Source organism: Gobio gobio, assembly GCF_949357685.1.
Source record: "Gobio gobio genome assembly, chromosome: 8".
Taxonomy (NCBI): Eukaryota; Metazoa; Chordata; class Actinopteri; order Cypriniformes; family Gobionidae; genus Gobio; species Gobio gobio.
Window position 1 is genome coordinate 24,297,669 of NC_137114.1, and position 21,135 is coordinate 24,318,803.

The 21,135-nt window shown below is 37.3% G+C and overlaps 1 protein-coding gene across 3 annotated transcripts; it reads left to right on the forward strand.

Annotated features, from left to right (window-relative positions):
• Positions 1-17,655, forward strand: etv1 (ETS variant transcription factor 1; the record flags this gene model as incomplete). 3 transcript variants are annotated; one of them, XM_079823154.1, is made up of 13 exons in its annotated part: positions 1-116; positions 457-540; positions 1,363-1,450; positions 1,694-1,741; positions 6,277-6,330; positions 9,631-9,760; positions 11,398-11,586; positions 11,848-12,104; positions 13,584-13,652; positions 13,744-13,812; positions 14,242-14,411; positions 15,884-15,985; positions 16,955-17,655. In XM_079823154.1, the coding sequence occupies 13 exons, from the start codon at positions 12-14 to the stop codon at positions 17,174-17,176; spliced, it is 1,587 nt and encodes a 528-aa protein (XP_079679280.1). In that variant the 3' UTR covers positions 17,177-17,655. The 3 variants fall into 3 exon arrangements, with proteins under 3 accessions (XP_079679280.1, XP_079679281.1, XP_079679282.1); XM_079823155.1 differs by lacking the exon at positions 1-116 and having other exon boundaries at positions 496-540; positions 11,860-12,104; XM_079823156.1 differs by lacking the exons at positions 1-116; positions 457-540 and adding an exon at positions 2,348-2,438 and having other exon boundaries at positions 1,369-1,450; positions 16,955-17,645.
• Positions 17,656-21,135: the final 3,480 nt, after the last annotated feature.

A 21,135-nucleotide genomic window follows, 5' to 3' on the forward strand; every position in this document is an offset into this window, starting at 1 on the left:
CCTGGAGCAGCATGCAGCGAGTGTGTGTTTACTTGAGCGCGGAGGAGAGACACGAGAGCGCTTTTCTCATACAGTCCGGCGACACATCCATGAATGCATGCGGTGCATTTACTGGGGTGAGTGCAAGCTTTAAGTTCTCAGTCACCGTCGACGTTTCAGTAAAACGTAACTAGAAACAGGGGAAAAAAAGTGTTTCCAAAAGTACAGTCCCTTCGGAGGATCGGCTCGCCGCATTACGCGCGCGCAGCACCGCAACATATTTACATTAGGGCACTAGCAACTTTATCCATAAAGTGTCACGGTTGTGCTGCGTTTAGCGTCGGTTTCATAATAGCCAGCATGTAGCTAGTCAGTCAAATGAAAGTTATTGTTTATGAATGGAGCCGCTGACTGCGCTTCAGCGCGCAGCAGTTCATGTTCCAATAAATCGCTTAAAGTCAGTCTCCTACTTCAAAGGGTGATCGGACGGCGCGCTCACAGTCATACCGCTGCAGAATGGACGGACTTTACGACCAACAAGTGCCTTTCATAAGATCTCATGTAAGTCTGATGAAGGTAAATTAGTGATTGTAAATATATATCTGTCATTTAATTGATTGAATGACGAGTATCAGCGTTTTTGATTAACGCGTAACGTGACATGGCTGTACAGACATGTTTATGTGCGTGATTCTTCACTTCAACCTGATAGTTTAAAACATAAGATTATAAGAGCTGTAAATATTAATATGGCGTATTAGATGACTTGCATGCCAGAATTTATGTATGTTGTTGGGCTTTTAAGTTGCCCTAGAAGACATTTAAAGTGTGTTAAAATCTGGGAAATTCTATTTGGCACTTTTTTTCAGTTCACATTTTTAAAACAAGGTATTCTGCTTTCAGAGTCACATCAGACATTTGACATATTTGTTTATGATGGAAATGTGAAGTGACAGAGAAGCACATATCTGCCAGAGTGCAAGTGTAAAGAATACAAATAATCCTGTGAAAACTTGCTTTTAGAACTTAAACTATAGGTGTCAGTATTTGATCATTTTCTATATTAAAAAAAAAAATTGATTGATGGCTAACTTGTTGGTTTCAGGATGTCCAAGACTTATCCAACTTTTTTACTCTAAAAACCAAAAATTGTCATTACCATTACAAATCATCAAAACTTGAGGGTTAATCGAGGCCACGATCAGACCTTTTACTCCAGGACATGATGAAATGTTTTTAAAAGATTTTCAACAGGTCAAAAGTGCCACTAATATGTCAACCCTCGTATAACAAGTGGAGCTGAAGTTGTGTGTTCTTTCCAAAAGCGAGCTCAACACACTCCATCTTCAATTTGAGAAAATTGATCTGTTGCTTTCTGCTTAGAATCCTCGGGGAAAGACGTCCAACACGAGACCGGCGAAGGACAGGAAAAGAAAATTCATTAACTCTGCCCTGGCGTTGGACACAGAGGGTAAGCACTCAGGTGTGGGTGAAAAAGACAATGTTCATTTCACGCCTTCTTAACATCTTGCAAAATGCAATATCGCTCGTTGCCACCTGCACTCAGGGCTTTAAAATCTCAATCAGCAGCGCTCGCCTCGGTCTTCAGAGGGCTTTGAGACTGGGATCGAGATTGCGCCCGGTGTCAAAACTCATAATTAAAGCTTTTGTACCTGTTGTTTCACCGGCTCAAACTCTGCTGTCTTTGTTTTAGAGCTGTTTCAAGATCTCAGTCAACTTCAGGAGACCTGGCTCGCAGAAGGTAAGCTCTGGTCTGTTTGCTTCAGTCTCGCTGGTTGTTGATCGAGCTTTTGTTTCAAAGCTGAAGAAGAGGAGAGAGCGTGCATGGGGGCAGATTTGGGGGAGGGGAGCAAATATGCCTCAAGTTACAGACCTAATCTGCAGTCCAATTAATGCATCTGTAGCGAAGGCACTTGGTGTGTCATGCATACATTAGTGCTTGAGAAGAGCAGGAGTCTAGGGGGAGACCGAGGAGGTTCTACTTTGAGTGTCATCACAAATTACCAGAAGAACTTGCAGTCTCGCTCACTCTCTTCTCCTCTCGTCCGCTTTTGGCAGGAGCTGAGGCAGACGAGCCACCAACTCTGCCACCTCTCTCTCTCTCGAACACGCGCGCACACCTTCTCTCCCTCACTCGGTTTCCTTTTCTTATCCCTCTCTTTTGCGTCTGATACTCCTCATATAGTGGTTTAAGTTCTTTTTTTCGTTGTTTTTAAACTGTTTTTGTTAAAGAAATGGATTGACGCTAGATCGCTTCCTGTGCTTCAGCTTTTACCGCTTCATTTTTTTCTCCCCCTAACTTTTTTTTTTGGTTTCTTTTGGCAATTTTTTTCTTTCTCATGGCAAGACTTGCTGGTTGTGGTTTAACACAAACGTGATGCTTCAGGAGTTAAGCGCGAGTGTCTTCTTCCCACCTTGCTTGCAGCACCGACCTTTAGGTTAGTAAATGGTTCCCTCTTTGGTTGATTGTAGATGTGTTGGGAAATATTTTAAATTGATTAAAAAAAAAAATCTGACAATGTTATGTTTAATTCTAAATGGCAAACTCGCAGTTTTGATGTTAACAATTGTTCTTGTCTTGAAAGTTTCGAGACGGTAACACTTTACAATAAGGTTTCATTTGTTAACATTAGTTAACTGCAATGCTTGTACAGAATTTTGTGATTATAGTCAATGTTATCTCAACATTTACTAATACATTTTTAAGATTGAAAGTTAGTGCACTGTGAACTAACATGAACGTGAACATTTTTATTAACTAACATTAACAAAGGTTTATAAATGCTGTCAAATATTGTCAGTTCATGTTAGTAAATGCTTTAACTAATGTTAACAAATGAGATCTTATTGTAAAGTGTTACCGTTAACACTTTTTTGGTGTATTTGTTGCTGCAAAATGTTGCAAATATAACTCAAAAGTAGTTTTTTTGGTTCTCTAAGCTTAATCTCAGACTGCAAAAAGTGAATGATTTTGCTGGATTTTCTAAAATGTTGGACATTTAGGAAAACAAAATTGATTATACGTGTAAAAATGTATATTGTTTAACTGTTTATCAGTCTCTAGTGACATAACTTTTTTTCATTTTTTTAAATATATATAATTGGTGGCAATTATAGTGTGATGATTTTATTTTTAGCACAATTTAAATAAGCTTTGCAGGATTGTATTATTGTAATAAATTAATTTAAGTTGTGTAAAAGTTGAAAATATAAGTCACAAATCATAGTAGACATAACATTCCGTCTGTTCATTGAAAAAAGCAGTTTGGTTGCAAATTGGGAAGGGGAAAAAAACAAAGAAGTTGGACAGCTGAAAATCATGCAAAGCAGTTTGTAAAACCGATTCCAGCGCCTTGCATTTGTAAAATCATGACTGCCTTTCAGCTTATGGAATGCATTTGCATGCGCTTTGGACAAAAAGAAGAAAGCAAGATGAGTGTGTGTGTGTGTGTGTGTGTGAGTCTGTTTATTGATCACACTAAATCTGTCTTGTGTGACTGAATGTTTGATATGAGACATGCCACATGAAAGCCCAACTAATGCAACTTAACCAACATCTAATAACTTGACTGAAATATGATGTTGCACAGGACATTGTTGTGTGTATTTAAAGCCAAACATCTATAATATAAGGAAATGATCCGTCTAAATAGGATTTGCCCACCTTCATAAGGAAAGAGAATCTCAATTTTTAATAGACCGCTTTCTTTAATATATTTAAAAATGCTTGCAGTATAATCGTGGATTTTAAAATTAAAAGTACGCTTTAGAACAGATTTTCGGACTTTACTGTCCTTGTCGCGGGTTTGATTATGCCAAATCCACCCCAGGGCCTCTAAAAGAATAAGACATGACTTAAATATTTTAGTGTATCCGGCAGGGGAAAAAGTAGTCGCTGCAGTAGATATTACAGTGAGGAGTACAATTCAACCTGTCTTACATCCATCAGCCGCGGCGCCCAAAGATTCAAGATAAATCGCAGATAGATTTAATATATGACTTCCTGTCCATTAGAACCCAAACGAAGACCTAGCGGTTTCATTTCAGAGATTTATTAGCTCAGGTAATTGGAAAGAAGAGGAAGACGTATGAGCGACGGACAGTGTTTCCGGCAGCGTAGACTAAAGAGCTGATGGCTCGTCATTTGACATACATGTGTCATTTTGGCCAGAGACAGGTGACAGTCACTTATTACATCTAGAAAACTTCAAAAAGACTCACTGAATATCTCATCCCAGGATGGTTTTAATGGTGTGACTTTTTATTTGATTTCTCGGCATCTTTTGCAGAGAGAAGTGATTGCGAGTCTCTACGTGTGTCTTTATGTGGCCTGGTGCTGCAGTTTGTCTCTTTTCTGCTCTTGTCTTTTTTTTTTTTCTTTAACTGATGGACATGCTCCAACACCTTAGCTAGCCTCAGGAGTGGCGCTGGGATCAGCTGTCCCATTCACAGGTTGACTCATTCACCCCGCTGAGAATACTGGCTGCAGCTCAGTCTTTCTTTTCTCTGTTTAACTGATGTTTACGCTACTTTTCTGACTCTTAATGCTCTTGGTGTTTCTTTCCTGCTCCAGTCTGTTCTGATCTAGGGAGGGTATTGTTTAATATCTCTTTGAATGGGTTTACTTCGCTACCAGTGAGGGAGATGGCGGTGATATTTCTTGTTGAGTTTAACCAGTAAAACGTCTGCTACGGTTGTACTCGACTCGCCTTTTCAAATACCCAAAACACTGGCAAGAACTATAAAGATATATTGGCCCTGATTCGCGAAGAACTGTATGGCCTTAGGCGCATGTTTTATAGTTTGTGTATTGAGTTATAGACAAGACCATAAAATTCAGTTTTAACCTTTATTGTGTATTGAGATACAGTTTATTGAGACATGTTGACCTGTTGTTACTCTGTGAAAAATGATATGATCAATAAGTTGACAACATATGTTTTTACCTGTTTTGCTTTAACTCATCAAAATAAGTAATTTTCAACAACAAATTGCTCATTTTAATAAAATTTAAGTTTTGTTTTTTTTGCCAGAAAAAAATGCTTAATGGCAGGTTTCACTCAAACAATAAAATCATTTTGAAACATAAACAATTCTTGAAACAGCTAAATTAAATAATTTTTAGCCTATGAATAAATCGTTTACATTTATAACATTTAAAACATGACAACTTGCCCCTACCTGACATCTATGAACAAAAAAAAATGTATTTATCAACTTTCCAGTTAAAATCTACCTTCATTATACAGTTGAATCTTGTTTGAATGGGAGTTTTGACTTAAAACTACTGTGATGTAAGCCTTCTGGCAGCTCATTTATAATATTTAACAAATTCTCCCATATTGACATTAGAAGTGAGTGCATTACAATTTACACAGACGTGAGGAAACGCTAAAGGTCCACCCCATTTCCAAAAAGAAAAGCCGAAAAGCCTAGTAGCCGAGCGTAACGTGTTGCCTTACACAAAGCAAATGTTGATTGTGCATGTTGCGACTTGTTACTGTTGTTGTGAAAATGAAAATCCAATTTTAGCGCAGAGGAATAAATGTGCTAATAGCCCCGTGCAGAGAGGTCTCGCGCACTCCTCCGCCACGGTGTGCCTTTGTGTCGAGTTTAACAAGCAATAAACAACAGGTCTTTCTAACGTGTGTGATATAAACATGAATGTGCTTAATTGAGCTCCATATGAAGGCTTCATTATTTTAGCATTATATGAGAGAGGGAAAGGTAGGGGAACGTGCTCTGTTTGGACGGCAGCCGTCGCGGCAGGTACAGGTGCTTTCACCAGCGGGGATGTGTCCCAATTAGACAGTGTGAACAATAGGTGTTTTCTCGCTGCATGGCTATCCTTATGAAGACACGGTGTAGTTGCAAAGCACATTGGATCACAAGGCAAGGTGTCTTATGTGGTTGCCTGGTCTGATGCACATGTATCGGCGAGTTTCCGTTTGCTGGATGTTCGAGCGAACGGCGGAGACAGATTTAGGATGTGTTTCACACGCCTGCTTTGTCCAACAAATGAAGTTGAAATTAAATTACTGACATAATTAGAGGATATGTTTTCTCTGTTTTCAACCAATAAATGTCTTCATGGGTTGGCCTGAGAATTTCAAATCATTAGTGTTTCAATTACAGAGGATTATTAGAGGAAATTACTCGTTTAAGCGATTATTAGAGGACAGATTGCGTTAGCTCGACTTGTGGAAACCAAATATAATGATTACCAAGGAGAAATCTGTGTTTATTTACCCTTTTCTCTCTCCTTTTTCCTCCCAGCTCAAGTTCCTGACAATGATGAGCAGTTTGTTCCTGACTTTCAGAGTGAAAACTGTAAGTGTGACCTTTTTTCTTTTACTCTGGCTCTTAAATGTATGAAATAATACCTGCGTTTATATGTCTTGAGTGTATCTCAAAAACTCACACTGCAGAAAGGCCTGACTAAAATACGATGCTCAATTTTGATGATTTAGTGTGAAATTTTAGCTCGCTGTTTACGACACGTTGTCGTTCGCCGCTGTTGTTTCTGTGAATAAACAGAGAGAGCGCGCGAACGGCGTGTGTTCTCTAGGTTGTGTACCTTCTCAGCGAGTGCAGCCAGAAGCAATAGGCCTTTAAATGGGCATAGGAAGTAAAGTTGGCGCGCAGTGGTCGTGGCAGAGCCGGTGCCAGTGTCGGAAGTGGCATGGACTGAATGAGGCACAGTGGGGAGCGAGTCCAGCTTATGTCTTAAAGAGGAGCCAAAACAGACTCTGCTACAGAGGATGTAGGGGAGAAGAAGGGGGGCTTTGTCTTTCTAGAGAACTCAAGCTCATTAGGCACATAAAATATACTAGTGTTTGCTGATAATGGCCTATTGTCCTGTATTCCTTTCTCAGTCGGAGCTAGACCTTATTGTGGGTGTAGACCATGACAAACGTGAAGTGAAATGTCACAAAAGGAACCTTTCGTGACCTTATTTTCTACATGAAACTTAACACTCTTTTTGTGAAGAATTTAAATAATAGTTAGCAATGATTATTCCATTCTGAAATGCATATTTAAGCAAAACGGTTCAAAGCACAGAGTGTTAGCTGGCGTCGTCGGCAGGGTGGGGAGGAGAGGAGGGACGGGCAGATGGAGGTAGTGCGAGGGCATGGCGGTTGGGCTCTTGAACGGGCATCCTGGCCCTCCCATATGGGTCTGAGTCGGCAATGCCAGTGGATCACTTCCGTTTCATGTGGTCCATTCCCACAAAACACCCAGAAATTGGAAATACAGGGATTACACGGCAAGAAAAAAAATACACTCTGAAACTGCTGCGCACTAGATGTGTGGCCTGATAAAGGGGGTTGTTTGTGAAATAATTTGTATGATTCAATTTTTTTTAAATATAAAAGTGTACACTGTTTAATTTTACCGTTCAAACGTTTGGGGTCAGTACATTTTTTTTTTTTTCCTGTTTTTTTAAAAGAAATATTTAATCAGCAAGGATGCATTAAATTGATTAGAAGTAACAGTAAAGACTTTTTAATGTTACAAAATATTTCTATTTCATGTTTCTTGAGCATCAAATCAGCATATTAGAATGATTTCTGAAGGATCATGTGACACTGAAGACTGGATGCTGAAAATTCAGCTTTGACGTCACAGGAATAAATTACATTTTAAACTATATTAAAGGAGAGAACTGTTATTTTAAATGAAATAATATTTTACAGTATTGCTGTAGTTTTGATCAAATAAATGAAAAGACAAAAACATAAAGAACAATCCAAACTTTGGAATGGTAGTGTACATATTATTAAAATATTGGAATTGTTAAGAGAAAAGCTGTTGTTACTGTAAAAACACTAACTATAATAGTGATTTGTGCCTGGGTAAGTGTGATCAAGCAGTGATTATATTTTAGTTATTTGCCCTTTTGTAAAGGCCATCGTAATTCAAAGCCCAGAGTGTTTAAGAAGAAGGTGTGACTGAATCTATTATCAGCGAGTAACAGTCAGCGAAGAGGTGAGAGTGAGAAAGAGAGAAGGGTGAGAAAACACACGACCATCAGCACAGGAAAAAAAAAAAGACACAGTATGAAACTTAGAAACACTTGGTTTTTTTACGTAACACAGGGTGCAGTGAAAATGGTATTCGCTAGTGTTATGAATGGGCTTTTGTGGAGAAAAGATGTTCTCCTAGTGTGATCTGCTAAATTTAGCATAGAATCCGACAAAGTCAAATCTATTAGAGCGCCTCTTTAAAGGGAAAAAAAATCACTTTTTGCAGAATGGAACATGAATGTTTGGTTAATGTCATACTTATGGAAATAATTTGGGAATATTTTGCATAAGCTAAGATATGAGGAATGAATATTACTCACCATGACGTCCTTTTGTTCAGAGCTCTTTATTTTAGTCAAAGCTTTCTTGTTCCTGTGTTGCCCACTTCAGTTGACATCTAACATACAGAAGGGGGTTTAAATGCATCTCATAAATTGCAAGAATACTAAAAATGGCAGTAAATGTCATAAACGACTTCTTGAAAATGTTGTCCATTAACACCAATCAATGCATGTGTAATTGTTGCAATCCTGGAATGACATCCTGCATGTATGACGTCCTGTGATGCTAACAGATTTTGTATTGATTCGTTTACTCGTATTCCTTTGCGTAAAATCAATTATGCCATATATTTTTTTCTTCGTCTGTCTACGTGCTTCTTAATATGGTCCGTCAAGAAGTCTTCTCAAGTATAAATTATTCATCTGTAGTGCTATTTTAGAATCCACTATCATGAACAAGGACACATCCTAACAAGACCATTTAAAATTTCAGAAGACTGCCAAATAAATTACAACTAAGTTTTTGGACTTTAGACATTGATATTTTGGTAACAATTTACAATAAGGTGTCATTTGTTAACATTAGTTAATGCATCAACAGGAACTAATAATAATGAGCAATAAATTTTTAAAGCATTTATTAACCTGTGATAATGTTAGTAAATGCTGAGTTTTAACTAAGATTAATAAATGCTGAAGAGGTATTGTTTATTGTTAGTTCATGTTAACTAATGTTAAAACCTTATTGTAAAGTGTTACCGATATTTTTTTTATATACGCACAAATCGAATAAAAAAAGAGTTCTTCTTATTTATACAGTTTTAAAGTATTATTTTGATTCAGATTGCCATTCGAAGTAAGCAGAAATAAAAAATAAAAAATAAATTGTAACACTATTGAACTTAGTTCCAAACTTTGTTAGCAAGTCTTGTCATTCCTGTGTATATTGAGAACTTACTGAAATGTCCATTTAATTTTGTTTTTTTATTGAATATGGTTACTAAATTGAAGGCAGATTTGTATTAAAGTATTTTATTACAAATGTGTCTGTCCTTGTTTATGGGAGCGCTTGTTTTAGGTTTTTAGTGCAAGAAACCTTTGGTGAAAACACCAACTTTTACGCACACAAACATAAATCAAATGATTTTTTTCTGTTTGTTGAATATATATAAAAGAAGGTAGACATCGTAAGGTCACCTCATCTTCATCTGCAGATGCCATGCGTGAGCAAGAAAGTGACTGCAGCACTTGCTGGATCTTATTGGAAATATGTTCACTGTTATTGTTCTGTTTAAACATCTGTACGCTTCTCTCTTTCTCAGTGGCGTTCCACGGGCTGCAGTTGAGGATAAAGAGAGAGCCCCACAGTCCATGTACTGATCTGGGCTCAGCCTGCAGTCAGGAGAGGCCCTTCAGACTCCACTATGGGGAGAAGTGCCTGTATAACATCAGGTACGTCAGTGCACATTCCCACACACACTATTGTTCTTTTAAAGAATAAAATCTTGTATATAGCGGGAAAATGTTGTATGACTTGTATACAGATTGCATTGAAATACCGGTAGTAACAAGACCAATGCTAGACATGCTAGACTGAAACATCTCCGAGAACCCATAAGTGTTTTTGCACTAAAGCAGCGAAAATCAACTCTAAACTTTATACTTCCAGCTGTCAGGATAGATGCTAACATACCATATTTTGGTTTACAAATTCAGCCTCAGCAGCTGGTGTGAGAGATTTAAGTGATAAATGGGCCGAATATGTCTACATGCATTTGCAATTCATAAGATACCATTTAACAAACTATTTTTATCCATTATTTATCAATTTAGGGTGTGTTATTTTTCTAATTACAGATGTTTTGTGGGAAAAAAAACCCTAATTTCTGAATGCAAATTTTGCTTTTGTTAATCACAATGTTCGCAACGCTGAATTTTTTAATGGTTCGTATACAGCACAAATTCACCTCAGACACTAAGGTGTTAGGGTGGGTGTGTGTTTCACCTTTTAAAAGTGACTAAAGACTGAATAAAAAGCACAGACGTTCATTTGACAGAGCAACTCTGAAGCAGATGGGTTCTTGGCTCAAGCTGAAAAGCTTGAGCCAAGAATAGTCTTAAAGATATATAGAAAAAAAATGCACAATAATGATAGTTTTCCTTTAGTTATTTACTCAGAGGCAACTGTACCGCAGGTGCTGTTCGAAATGACTTGAATGAGTTCCACCTGAAATTGGAAAGGGGGAAGAAAACACACACACACAAAAGAAAAACAAGAAATTACGCTACGGTGCATTAAGTGCAATAAATGGCTTTTCCACTTGGACAAGCGTCTACGGCAAACACGGTTGCTTGGTTACAGTCATCTTCCTATTGATTTGATTTTAAATTTATGACATTTCACTTGGATGTTTTATTTCGCTGGAGGAGCCAACCTGCCCTCACATTGCAGATGGCACTCAAGCTGAACCAACAACCTCTGTGATAATGATGTTCTCTTCAGAGGTGTTTTGCAGATTGTCAAGCCCCATAGAAGTCTGTTCCTTCCTTGTCTTTTAATGTTTCTGAATGGAGCGTAATTGCGTCAAGGTTCATCAGATGATTCATCTTTAGCACCTTGTCGATTGTTTGATGCGAGGGGTGGATAGGAATAGATGTGGATCTTTTAATTGTTTGATTATGGAACTATTTGAACAGAGGTCATTTATACACTACTGTTCCAAATTCTGGGCTTTTAAAAAAAATATTTTTATTGAGCAAGGACAGTAAAGATAGTTATAATGTAACACAGAAAAATGTAAGCAGCTCCACTGATTGATAATAATAATAAATGTTTCCTGAGCAGCAAATCAGCATATTCGAATGATTTCTAAAAGATCATGTGACCTAATCTCCAGCCAGATTTCGAAATACCGGTTAAGCATGCATTATACAGTACGCTGCAGACAAGAAGCTTTAGCGTTTATGTTTTTTTAATTTTTTTAATTTACCAGCAATAAAGTCTAGCGCAGTCTCATAATAATCTCTGTAGCCTGAAAGGCCCTCAGGAAAGACTAACTTAAACTGCTCTTGTTCCCTGGTGTCTCCAGTGCCTACGAGCAGAAGCATCCCTCGGGAATGAAGGCCTCCAGCCCAGTGTCTACCCCCTGCAGCACGCCCGTGTCCCCTGGCCAGCATGTGTCTCCCACTGCCGCCCCCACCCCGAAACCAGACAGGACGTACCCTCACCTCGCACCCCCACAGCCCCTCCCTGACAGCGCTTACCCCATGGACCACAGGTACTGCCAATTACAAAACACTTCTGATAGATAGATAGATAGATAGATAGATAGATAGATAGATAGATAGATAGATAGATAGATAGATAGATAGATAGATAGATAGATAGATAGATAGATAGATAGATAGATAGATAGATAGATAGATAGATAGATAGATAGATAGATAGATAGATAGATAGATAGATAGATAGATAGATAGATAGATAGATAGATAGATAGATAGATAGATAGATTATGTGCGATACTTATTCTATTCAGTGTTTTGTTCAGATTTCGGCGGCAGTTGTCGGAGCCGTGTCATTCGTTCCCATCTCCTTCGATGTCGCGGGACGGACGACCCATGTATCACAGACAGATGTCGGAACCCAGCATCCCCTTCCCTCCTCAGGGGTTCAAGCAGGAGTACGCCGACCCCCTCTTCGAGCATCCTGCCATGGTGGGGGCGCCTCTTCCCCAGACGTACCCTCACTCCATGATGATCAAACAAGAGCCCCGCGACTTCACCTACGACTCAGGCGAGTTCTGTTTCCATATGTTTACATGCTGACTTCGTTAAATTGCTCTGACTATAATGTTTCCATAAAACAACAATTTTTAACATTGATAATAAGAAATGTTTCTTGATCAGCTAATCAGCATATCAGAATGATTTCTGAAGGATCATGTGACACTGGAGTAATGATGCTGAAAATTCAGCTTTCATCACAGGAATAAATTACATTTTAATGTATTATATATTAAATTGTAATACAATTCTACTGATTTTGGTGAGCATAAGAGACTTCTTTCAAAAACATTAAAAAGACCTTAGCATACCGAAACTTTTGAACGGCAGTGTAAATAATTAAACAGAAAAATAGATCGGGAAAAAAAATAGAAAAAGCATAATTTGTAGGGGATGGAAGCGGTATGTACTTCACTAATCTAAGAGGAAACGCTCTTTTTTTCCTTTTGTTTTCTTTTGGGTGCAGAGACAGCCAGATAGCAACTTTATTAGGGATGGGGAGATTGATAGAATTAGTGTATTATTAGGAAATTTGGGTCTGATCTCATTTCCTGAGGGCCTGGCTGGAAAGGAGAGGGGCCCCTAATCTCTCCCCCAGGGGCCCTCAGGCTGTCGGCCCAGCTCTGGCATGAATGAAGAGGCTTTTGGTTTTCATTCATAAAAAATGGAGTTGGACTGCAGCAGCCTGTCAGGAGAGAACGCAGCGCTGCTTCTCAGCCGTTTCCTGTGGATTATGTGAATCTGTAGAACGTAACCTGAGGATAATAACAGTAATACTCTGGCATTTTCTGTTTACTTTGTCAAAATTATATTAATACAAAATGTATACTCTGACAATTCCTAAATAATTGTTAGTGGTATTTAAAACCTTTTTGTCACTCACATTGAGTATGAACATCGAATATACTGTCTAACTATTATCTATAAATTAGAAGTGATGAAAGCTTCATGAGTGAGTGATTTGTCCGCATTGCTTCTTTACATCGGTGGAGGGGATCATCGACATGTTTTGCATCTCCTCCCAGCCATTTAGAAGAATTTATCCTGCCTCATAAAGGAGCTTGTTTGTTGTGAGCTATGTAAGGACTGGGCAGTCAGCGGCTAATTTAATCAGCGGTAATTTCCTCGACAGGCCCATTACTTGAATGAAACCCTGAGAGATCTTTATAGGTCCAAATGAACAGGGTTAGATGTTTTATGGAGCATTCACTTAGGCTGTCTTGCTTTGCTTTGATTGAATCGCAGCTCCAACAAACAACATGACTGACGCGGAGCACAAGGCATCCGCTGCGGTTAATCGTCACAAATCTTTTGTCCATAGTGTTTTGACTCTGACTATGAAAATGGGATGTTATGCTTTTTTTTGCAATGTCTGTGACAGGGGAAATATGAAGGCAAATAAATAAATCATGTTTTTTAGGTTTTAAAACCAATGCATGATTTATTATGCATATTTAAAATGCTTTTTTGTTTTGTTTTTCTTTTTCAGAAGTGCCTAGCTGTCACTCTGTATATCTTAGACAAGAGGGATATCTGGCGCACAGTAACAGAACAGAGGGTAACTATCTTATATTGCTGTTTTTGTTCATTAATGCGTCTTATTTAAACGTTTTATTTAATGTATAACAATTTCTTCTTTTTTTTCAAAGGCTGTATGTTCGACAAAGTTGCAAGGCACTTCTATGACGACACTTGTGTAGTGCCTGAGAAGGCGGAAGGTAAGTTATTCATCTATCTATCTTTTTAAAAGTTATCATAAATAATTATGTGCTGAGGTAATTATTATTTCTTAATAAGTTGACTCTTTACTACACAGTCATATACAGTACAGTCAGACTATGAGCCACCACATATGTAACATAATTTACAACTTTATCTATCTAAAACGGCACCATTGGTCTCCTTTTTATAGTGAAGGATACTTTTTTTATGCCCAGCTTCACCATGTCTTGCCCCTAGGCATTATGGGATTTGGCTATGAGAGCTAATAGGTGTGTTATACTTGAAACAGGGCTGTGCAGACCGATCAGTGTATGACATTAAAGTACCGCGAGAGCGTTTAGAGAGCATACGGAGCTGTCTGCTCTCACAATAGTGACGTTTCAAATCAAACACACCTAATGATTTCTTCATTTTTCCACCCACAGGCGACATAAAGCAGGAGGCGGGGCTGTACCGAGAAGGCCCAACCTATCAGAGACGGGGTTCGCTGCAGCTCTGGCAGTTTTTAGTCGCCCTACTGGATGACCCCTCAAACTCACACTTCATTGCGTGGACAGGCCGGGGCATGGAGTTTAAACTCATTGAGCCTGAGGAGGTAATATAACTAGTCTAAACATAGTTTTTCAACCAAGATTGTATCTTTATGTGGCCTCTTGAACAGTGCAGATAGTTGCAGAGCTTTAAAAAGCGGTGTTGTGGTCTCGTTCAGCAGGGAAAATAGATTTTATTTTTCAAAAATGTTCAGTTGTGTTTAATAAAACTTCAGAGCATAAACGTTTTTTTTTAAAAATTAATTAATACAAAAATAATACAAATAATATAACCCTGTCATATTTTTCAAAATCCAACCGTTTATTTTGTTTTTTTTAGGCAAAATATTAAAAAAAATGTCATGTTATTTTAGGATCACATTTGATACATCAGGCTTTTATGGATCATATAGTATGTAATATAAACCAATGAGATACTTAATAATAGTCAAAATAATAAGAATGCAATGCAATACAATGATGAGTGAGAGATGTACAAATAAATGTTCCTCAAGCCTGATGTATCATATTTGATGCTTAACATGATTTTCCTAAAAAAAACAATATGATTGAATAATCAAGGAAACCTAAGTTGCTTCGGTCCATCAAGTGGTCATCTTGAAATATAACAAAAAATATGAAACTTTGACAAAATATGAAAAATAAAAAAAGATCTGAAAGTGGACATTTTTAGAATTATATTAAAAGGATTTTTACATGCTAAAAAAAGTAAAACTATCAATCATACGACAGAAGGCATGTAGTAGATTTGGCTTTAATTTAGAGGCCTTTTGAATTTTGCATATCAAATATTATACAGTAGGCTTTATAAGGTTCATTTTATGATATTATATATTGCTTATTTACATCGTCATCTGATTATCTTTGCTAAAATTAAAGTGCTTCCACTTTATATGCAAATTACGAATCCTAGGGAGGCTCTTCATTTGTTTGTTCAAAACAGTCTGTCATGTCCATCCAAAAAACAAAATATTTCAACATGTTGACTCTCCAAAATAGCCAGAGTTTGAAAAGTGAGGACAGAGGTGTGTTTGTGTAAAGTGTCTGCGACAGTGGGACTCGCTAGTGCTTTATGTGTGTGCGTGCTGGCGTTGGTCCACAGGGCAGCTGTAGGGAACAGGGGAGTCATTCATGCCATCAGGTGACTGGGGGCCGATGGGATTGGTTGGGCGGGTGCAAGGCGTGAATGAGCCGCAGTAGAGTGAAAAAGGCCCACAGCGCCGGGCTCTGGGAGATTGGCGAGAGGGAGATTTGAAAAGGAGGGGGGCACAGGTGGGTGGTCGTGCGGACAGGTGCAGGAACATCTGCCACGCTCTGCTGTTCCTAATGAACACATCTCTGACTAGAGGCATGGGTACACAGCTGTGGCCAATGGAAGATGAAGGCCGACCAGTGCTTTGTTTTTGAGAAGGGTCCTTGAGTGGGTGTAATGTCTTATGTTTGCCTAATGTTTAAGAGAAACTTTTGCTATTGCAGAATGTAATTTTTTTAACAACTTACTGTCTTTGCTTCGAAGGTGGCACGACGCTGGGGAATTCAGAAGAATCGACCCGCAATGAACTACGACAAACTGAGCAGATCGCTGCGCTACTATTATGAAAAAGGCATCATGCAAAAGGTAAAGCAAACTAACAAGCTAAGCTAACACTGCTGATACACAAAAGATTTAGCTTAGCTACTTTCCAAACACAGTCCTTTTGGCATAAGTGGTCTTTTTTTCATAATAAGCTACTTTTATATGCTAATAAGAAAATGTAATTCTCAGCTACAATGCTAAAGTCTGAGAGTTTGAATACACTGTCAGTAAATATTATGCATTATATTGATCAAAATTGACAGTAGAGACATTTATAATGTTGCTAAAGATTTATATATAAATAAATGCTTTTCTGTTCATCAAAGATTCCTGGAAAAAAGGTATCATGGTTTACACAAAAAATATTAAGCAGCACAAATGCTTTTTCAACATATTAGAATGATTTCTGAAGGATCATGTGACACTGAAGACTGCAGTAATGATGCTGAAAATTCAGCTTTGCCATCACAGGAATAAATTACACTTTAATAGATATTAAAATTAAAAACAGCTATTTTAATTTACAATAATATTTAAAAATGTACTGTTTTTTGATCAAATAAATGCAGTCTTGCTAAGCATAAGAAACTTATTTCAAAAACATGAAAAAATCAGATGTATTATTACAGTAGTGTAGTTATAACATTTAAAGATAATTTAGGCAAATATAGGCATTTCTGGTCAACACTAAAACATCAATATTTGGACTTGAATGTATAGAAAATCCTTGTTCTCCTAAAACAATTGAATTTTTTGCCTAATATAAATTTTTTCTTTGAAAAATGATTTTGTCACACTGAAAGAGTATTTAAATTAACTACAAAGTTTAGCACTAAAACATCTACAATATACGCATTGTATGTTTTATGTATTAAAAGTTAATGGACATGCTATCTGTCAACATCCCAGCAATTCTTTTAATGCAAGTCATCATTAAAAAAGTGAAACCATCTTAAAATTTTCCTTACACTGTGGAAATGTATAGTAATATTCTGGTTTCTTGATTCAAAGGTGGCAGGTGAAAGATACGTGTATAAGTTTGTCTGCGACCCCGAGGCTTTGTTCTCCATGGCTTTCCCCGACAATCAGCGTCCGGTGCTGAAGACCGACCTGGAGCGGCAGATCAACGAGGAAGACACCGTGCCGTTGTCACACTTCGATGAGAACATGGCGTACATTCAAGAGGGCGGCTACTGCAACCCGCACCCGTACAATGAGGGCTACGTCTACTGAAAACGGCTACAAGAACAGTCCGGCCGTTTCAAAACAAAACAAACTTTCAGACTGTCCCTCATTTCCTTCAGTCATTCCCCAGGACAAAAGAGAGCACTTTATGGACAGAGGATGATGGCAGTGTGTAAACCTACAAACTTACTGGTGTAGTTACGTTAGATGCTCCTTTGGTGTTTTTTGTTGCTATTGAAGGGGATGGGGTGTTTCAGCATGCCGTTTTCTCACAGCGAAAGACTCTGGAGGGCGAATGGCCTCTATCCGGACAGATGTTTTGAACTATTTAAACAGGTTAGAGTCTGGAGCACGTGAGTGGAAAAATCCCAAACTCTTTTACCATTGAAACTCTTGGATTGTTTGTGGAGCGCTTTGTTATTTTCGCACATTTTCACGTTTGTTTTCTCTCCCTTGGTGTCAAACTGAGTAAATAATACAGTGTATTACTATGGAAATAAAATCCTTCAAACTCTCTATGTCAAAGTAAAATGAGCACATATCTGACCCTTTCTCGCCCATCCAAAATGAATGAATACTAGCACAGTTACAACAAATGAAAGATTCATGTTATTTGTGAAGGGATATTACACTAGTATTCAAGTTATACCCGTATATATATATATATATATATATATATATATATATATATATATATATATATATATATATATATATATATATATATATATATATATATATATATATATATATATATATATATATATATATATATATATATATATTCTCATATGAATATGTCTTAGAGGAGGGAAGATGCAGGTAATTTTCTCAATGAACAAGATTTTTTTCTTAATGAATTAAGGAAAGACAAAAAAAAACATGTCAGCATGATTTCATAAAACTACAGTGCATGGTGTTTCAAATACTGCTGTTTTTTTATTTAATTTTTTAGATCTATTTAATTAATCATCTGTATACTTCAGTATTTGACACCATAGTTCACTGAATATGACTTTTTAGTCAAAAGCGCCTATAGATATCAAATAGTTATCTTCAGACAGGTCTTGTGCAAGATGCAAGCTTCACACGTGTCTATGACATCATTATATTAGTTACATTTTTTAATATTAAAGTGACAAATTGCTTTTTTATTAGGAAAATAATTGGATGTTGGTCCATTAGTTGCTCCACCATGACATCTTTGAAAATATAAAACATGTATATTCAGGTTAATGCACCTCAATGCTGCTTTTCGTGTACATTTAGTCACGTATGATCAGACGGCAGCTATGCCCTGCAGTACGTTCATTTTTTTTTTCTTCATTCTTTTTTACATTTGAAAAAAAAAAGCGTCAGTGTTTATTGAATGTAAAAAATATATACATAATTGCGAAGGGAATGGCAATAGCTACACTTCTGTAATAAAATAGTGTTGAAATACAAACAGGTTGTTTTTTTGTTCCTAAGTATGTGCATTGTGATTTATGTCAATCTTTGTCTCATATTTCAGTGGCACAAACATCCGAGCAAATAAGCAGTGCTGTTCCCTAGTTTATGATTTCATTCAGCTTCCAGATTCACAATAAAACTGACAGAAATAGAAGAATTCTTACTTGAGATGGTTAATAACACTGACTTTTTACTTTAATGTTGCTTGCCATAGGCTTTATTATGGAAGCTTGTTTTCACCACTGAATAAAAAATAAAAAAGGTAATTGCGACTTTTTTTCTCAGAATTGTAAGACATAAACTCGCAATTGTGTTGAAAGTCAGAACTGCAAGAGTTTATATCTCACAATTTTGACACAAGTCAGAATTGTGAGATATAAACTCGAAATTGCAAGAAAAAAAGTCAGAATTGCAAGATATAAACTTGCAATTGCGCAGAAATAGTCAACAACAATTGAAAAGATAATTGCGACCTTTTTATCTCAATTCAGATTTTTTTCTCGCAATTGCATAGCCTGACAAGCCAGACCCACATCAAGATGTTGGGTCTGGAAACTCACCATTGACAGGGCTCAATCCGAAGGGCGGGATAAACGGTTGTCTTTCAAATTCCCTCTGCACACAATTGGATAGCGCCATGAGTGCCACAACCAACCAGAGCAAAGAAGAAGGTGATGCCGAGCTAACGTTAGTTGATAGACTTTCGCCGTATCCGGTAGGCAAAACTTCGAACATAACTTATTTTCCTAAGAATGACTTCAGTGCCGTTCTTTTCTCAAAGAAAAGCTTAACTCCAAGTCTTCCAGAGTCGCGGCCAAAGCCGATTCAAAAGGCCGCTGTTCGTCAGCTTCTTTGTTTACGAGTAGCACGCAGAACCTCCGCAACTCTGAGAAGAGTCAGAATTGCGAGATACAAACTTGAAATTAAGGAAAAAAAGTTTGAATTGTGAGAAAAAAAGTCAGAATTGCAAGGTTTAAACTTGCAATTGCGAGAAATAGTCAGAATTGCGAGATATAAACCCAATATAAAAAAATTCAAGGGTAATTGCGACTTTATCGCGTAATTCTGACTATATTTCTCACAATTGTGAGTTTATATCTTGCAACTCTGACATTATAACTCGCATTTGTGAGTTTTTTATATCTCGCAAATCACAAAAAAAAGTCTGAATTTTAAGTCGCAATTATCATTTAAACTGTTTTATTCCGTGTCGGAAATAAGCTTCCATACTTTATGCCGATGAAAAAAAAAACAGGAAAACAGGTCTCATCGCATCCGCTTGCCAGAGAAAGTGAAAAATATTAGAGGTCGACCGATTCATCGGTTTTGCCGATTATCGGCACAAATAGTTGATTGGTGGAACAATCGGTTATCGGCAAAAATCCTCACCGATAGTTTTCCCGTGTTGCGTCCGTTGCTGGAGCGGCTGAGACGGTGAGCTGTTATTACATAGTACAAGGGCTCTGAGAAGGGTCTGTTGGCATGGTATAGCACGAGAGCGGCCTCTAGAGGCGAAAAAAAACTCACGTGTGTTGTTTACATTACCACGAGGCTGCGCGCTGAACGGAGAGAACACGCTGCACAGAGAAAGCTGACACATCAGATGTTTAAAACACGCCAGCGAAACGGTATGAATACTGAACACTACAGTACTTGTCGCCAAATAATTATAAAGTAATTAATTTCTTCACTAGATGCTGCATTAACACAGCAGTGTTGTCGACGAGGCTGAGAGGACGCTAATAGCAGTACCTTAAGCAGTTAAAACAATGTGATTAAAAACACACGCAAGTCCGACCCAAATGTTGTATTTAAAATGAGTGATGTGAGAAAGCAAACTGTATCATCATGCTGCCGACAGAAACATAAACAAAGCAGAAGCGCATTCGTTTTTTATTAGTTAATCGCCTTCTAAAAAAGCAGACTGTTTGGATTTGTATGAAATGGTAACTCAACAATAAGATTCCATTTGTAACATTGACCAAGGTTATTAAATGCTGTGGAAGTATTGTTCATCGTTAGTATGTTAATTTCAACATTAAATTGTTTGAATTTTTATCTGTTAACCTTGGTTAATGCACTATGAACTAACATGAATGATAAAGTTACAAATGTATTGCTCATATTAATACATGGTGTAAAAAATATATGCATAATGCTTTTAGTTCATGTAAGCTAACACATCCTTGTTGCATAGGGACTTGCATAGTGTTACCTATGAAATGTACATGCATGTTTCTAGATTATAGGTAAAGAAACAAATTTGACCTGTAATATTTTAATGTTTAAATAATTTTCTGAAGAATTCGTTATGTTAGAACTTCTCATTTTAATATTCATATTTATATGTTTTTTATTTAGCACATTTTCAAAGTTCAGCACTGTTTAAATGATGTTTTTTTATCCAGTATCCATTTTAAAAACTATCGGTCGATTAATCGGTTATTGGCAAGTGCGGTCCAACCTAGTAATCGGTATCGGTAAAATCCACTATCGGTTGACCTCTAAAAAATATGAACTGATGCCGAATTGCCGATATCTATGGACTTAATCCA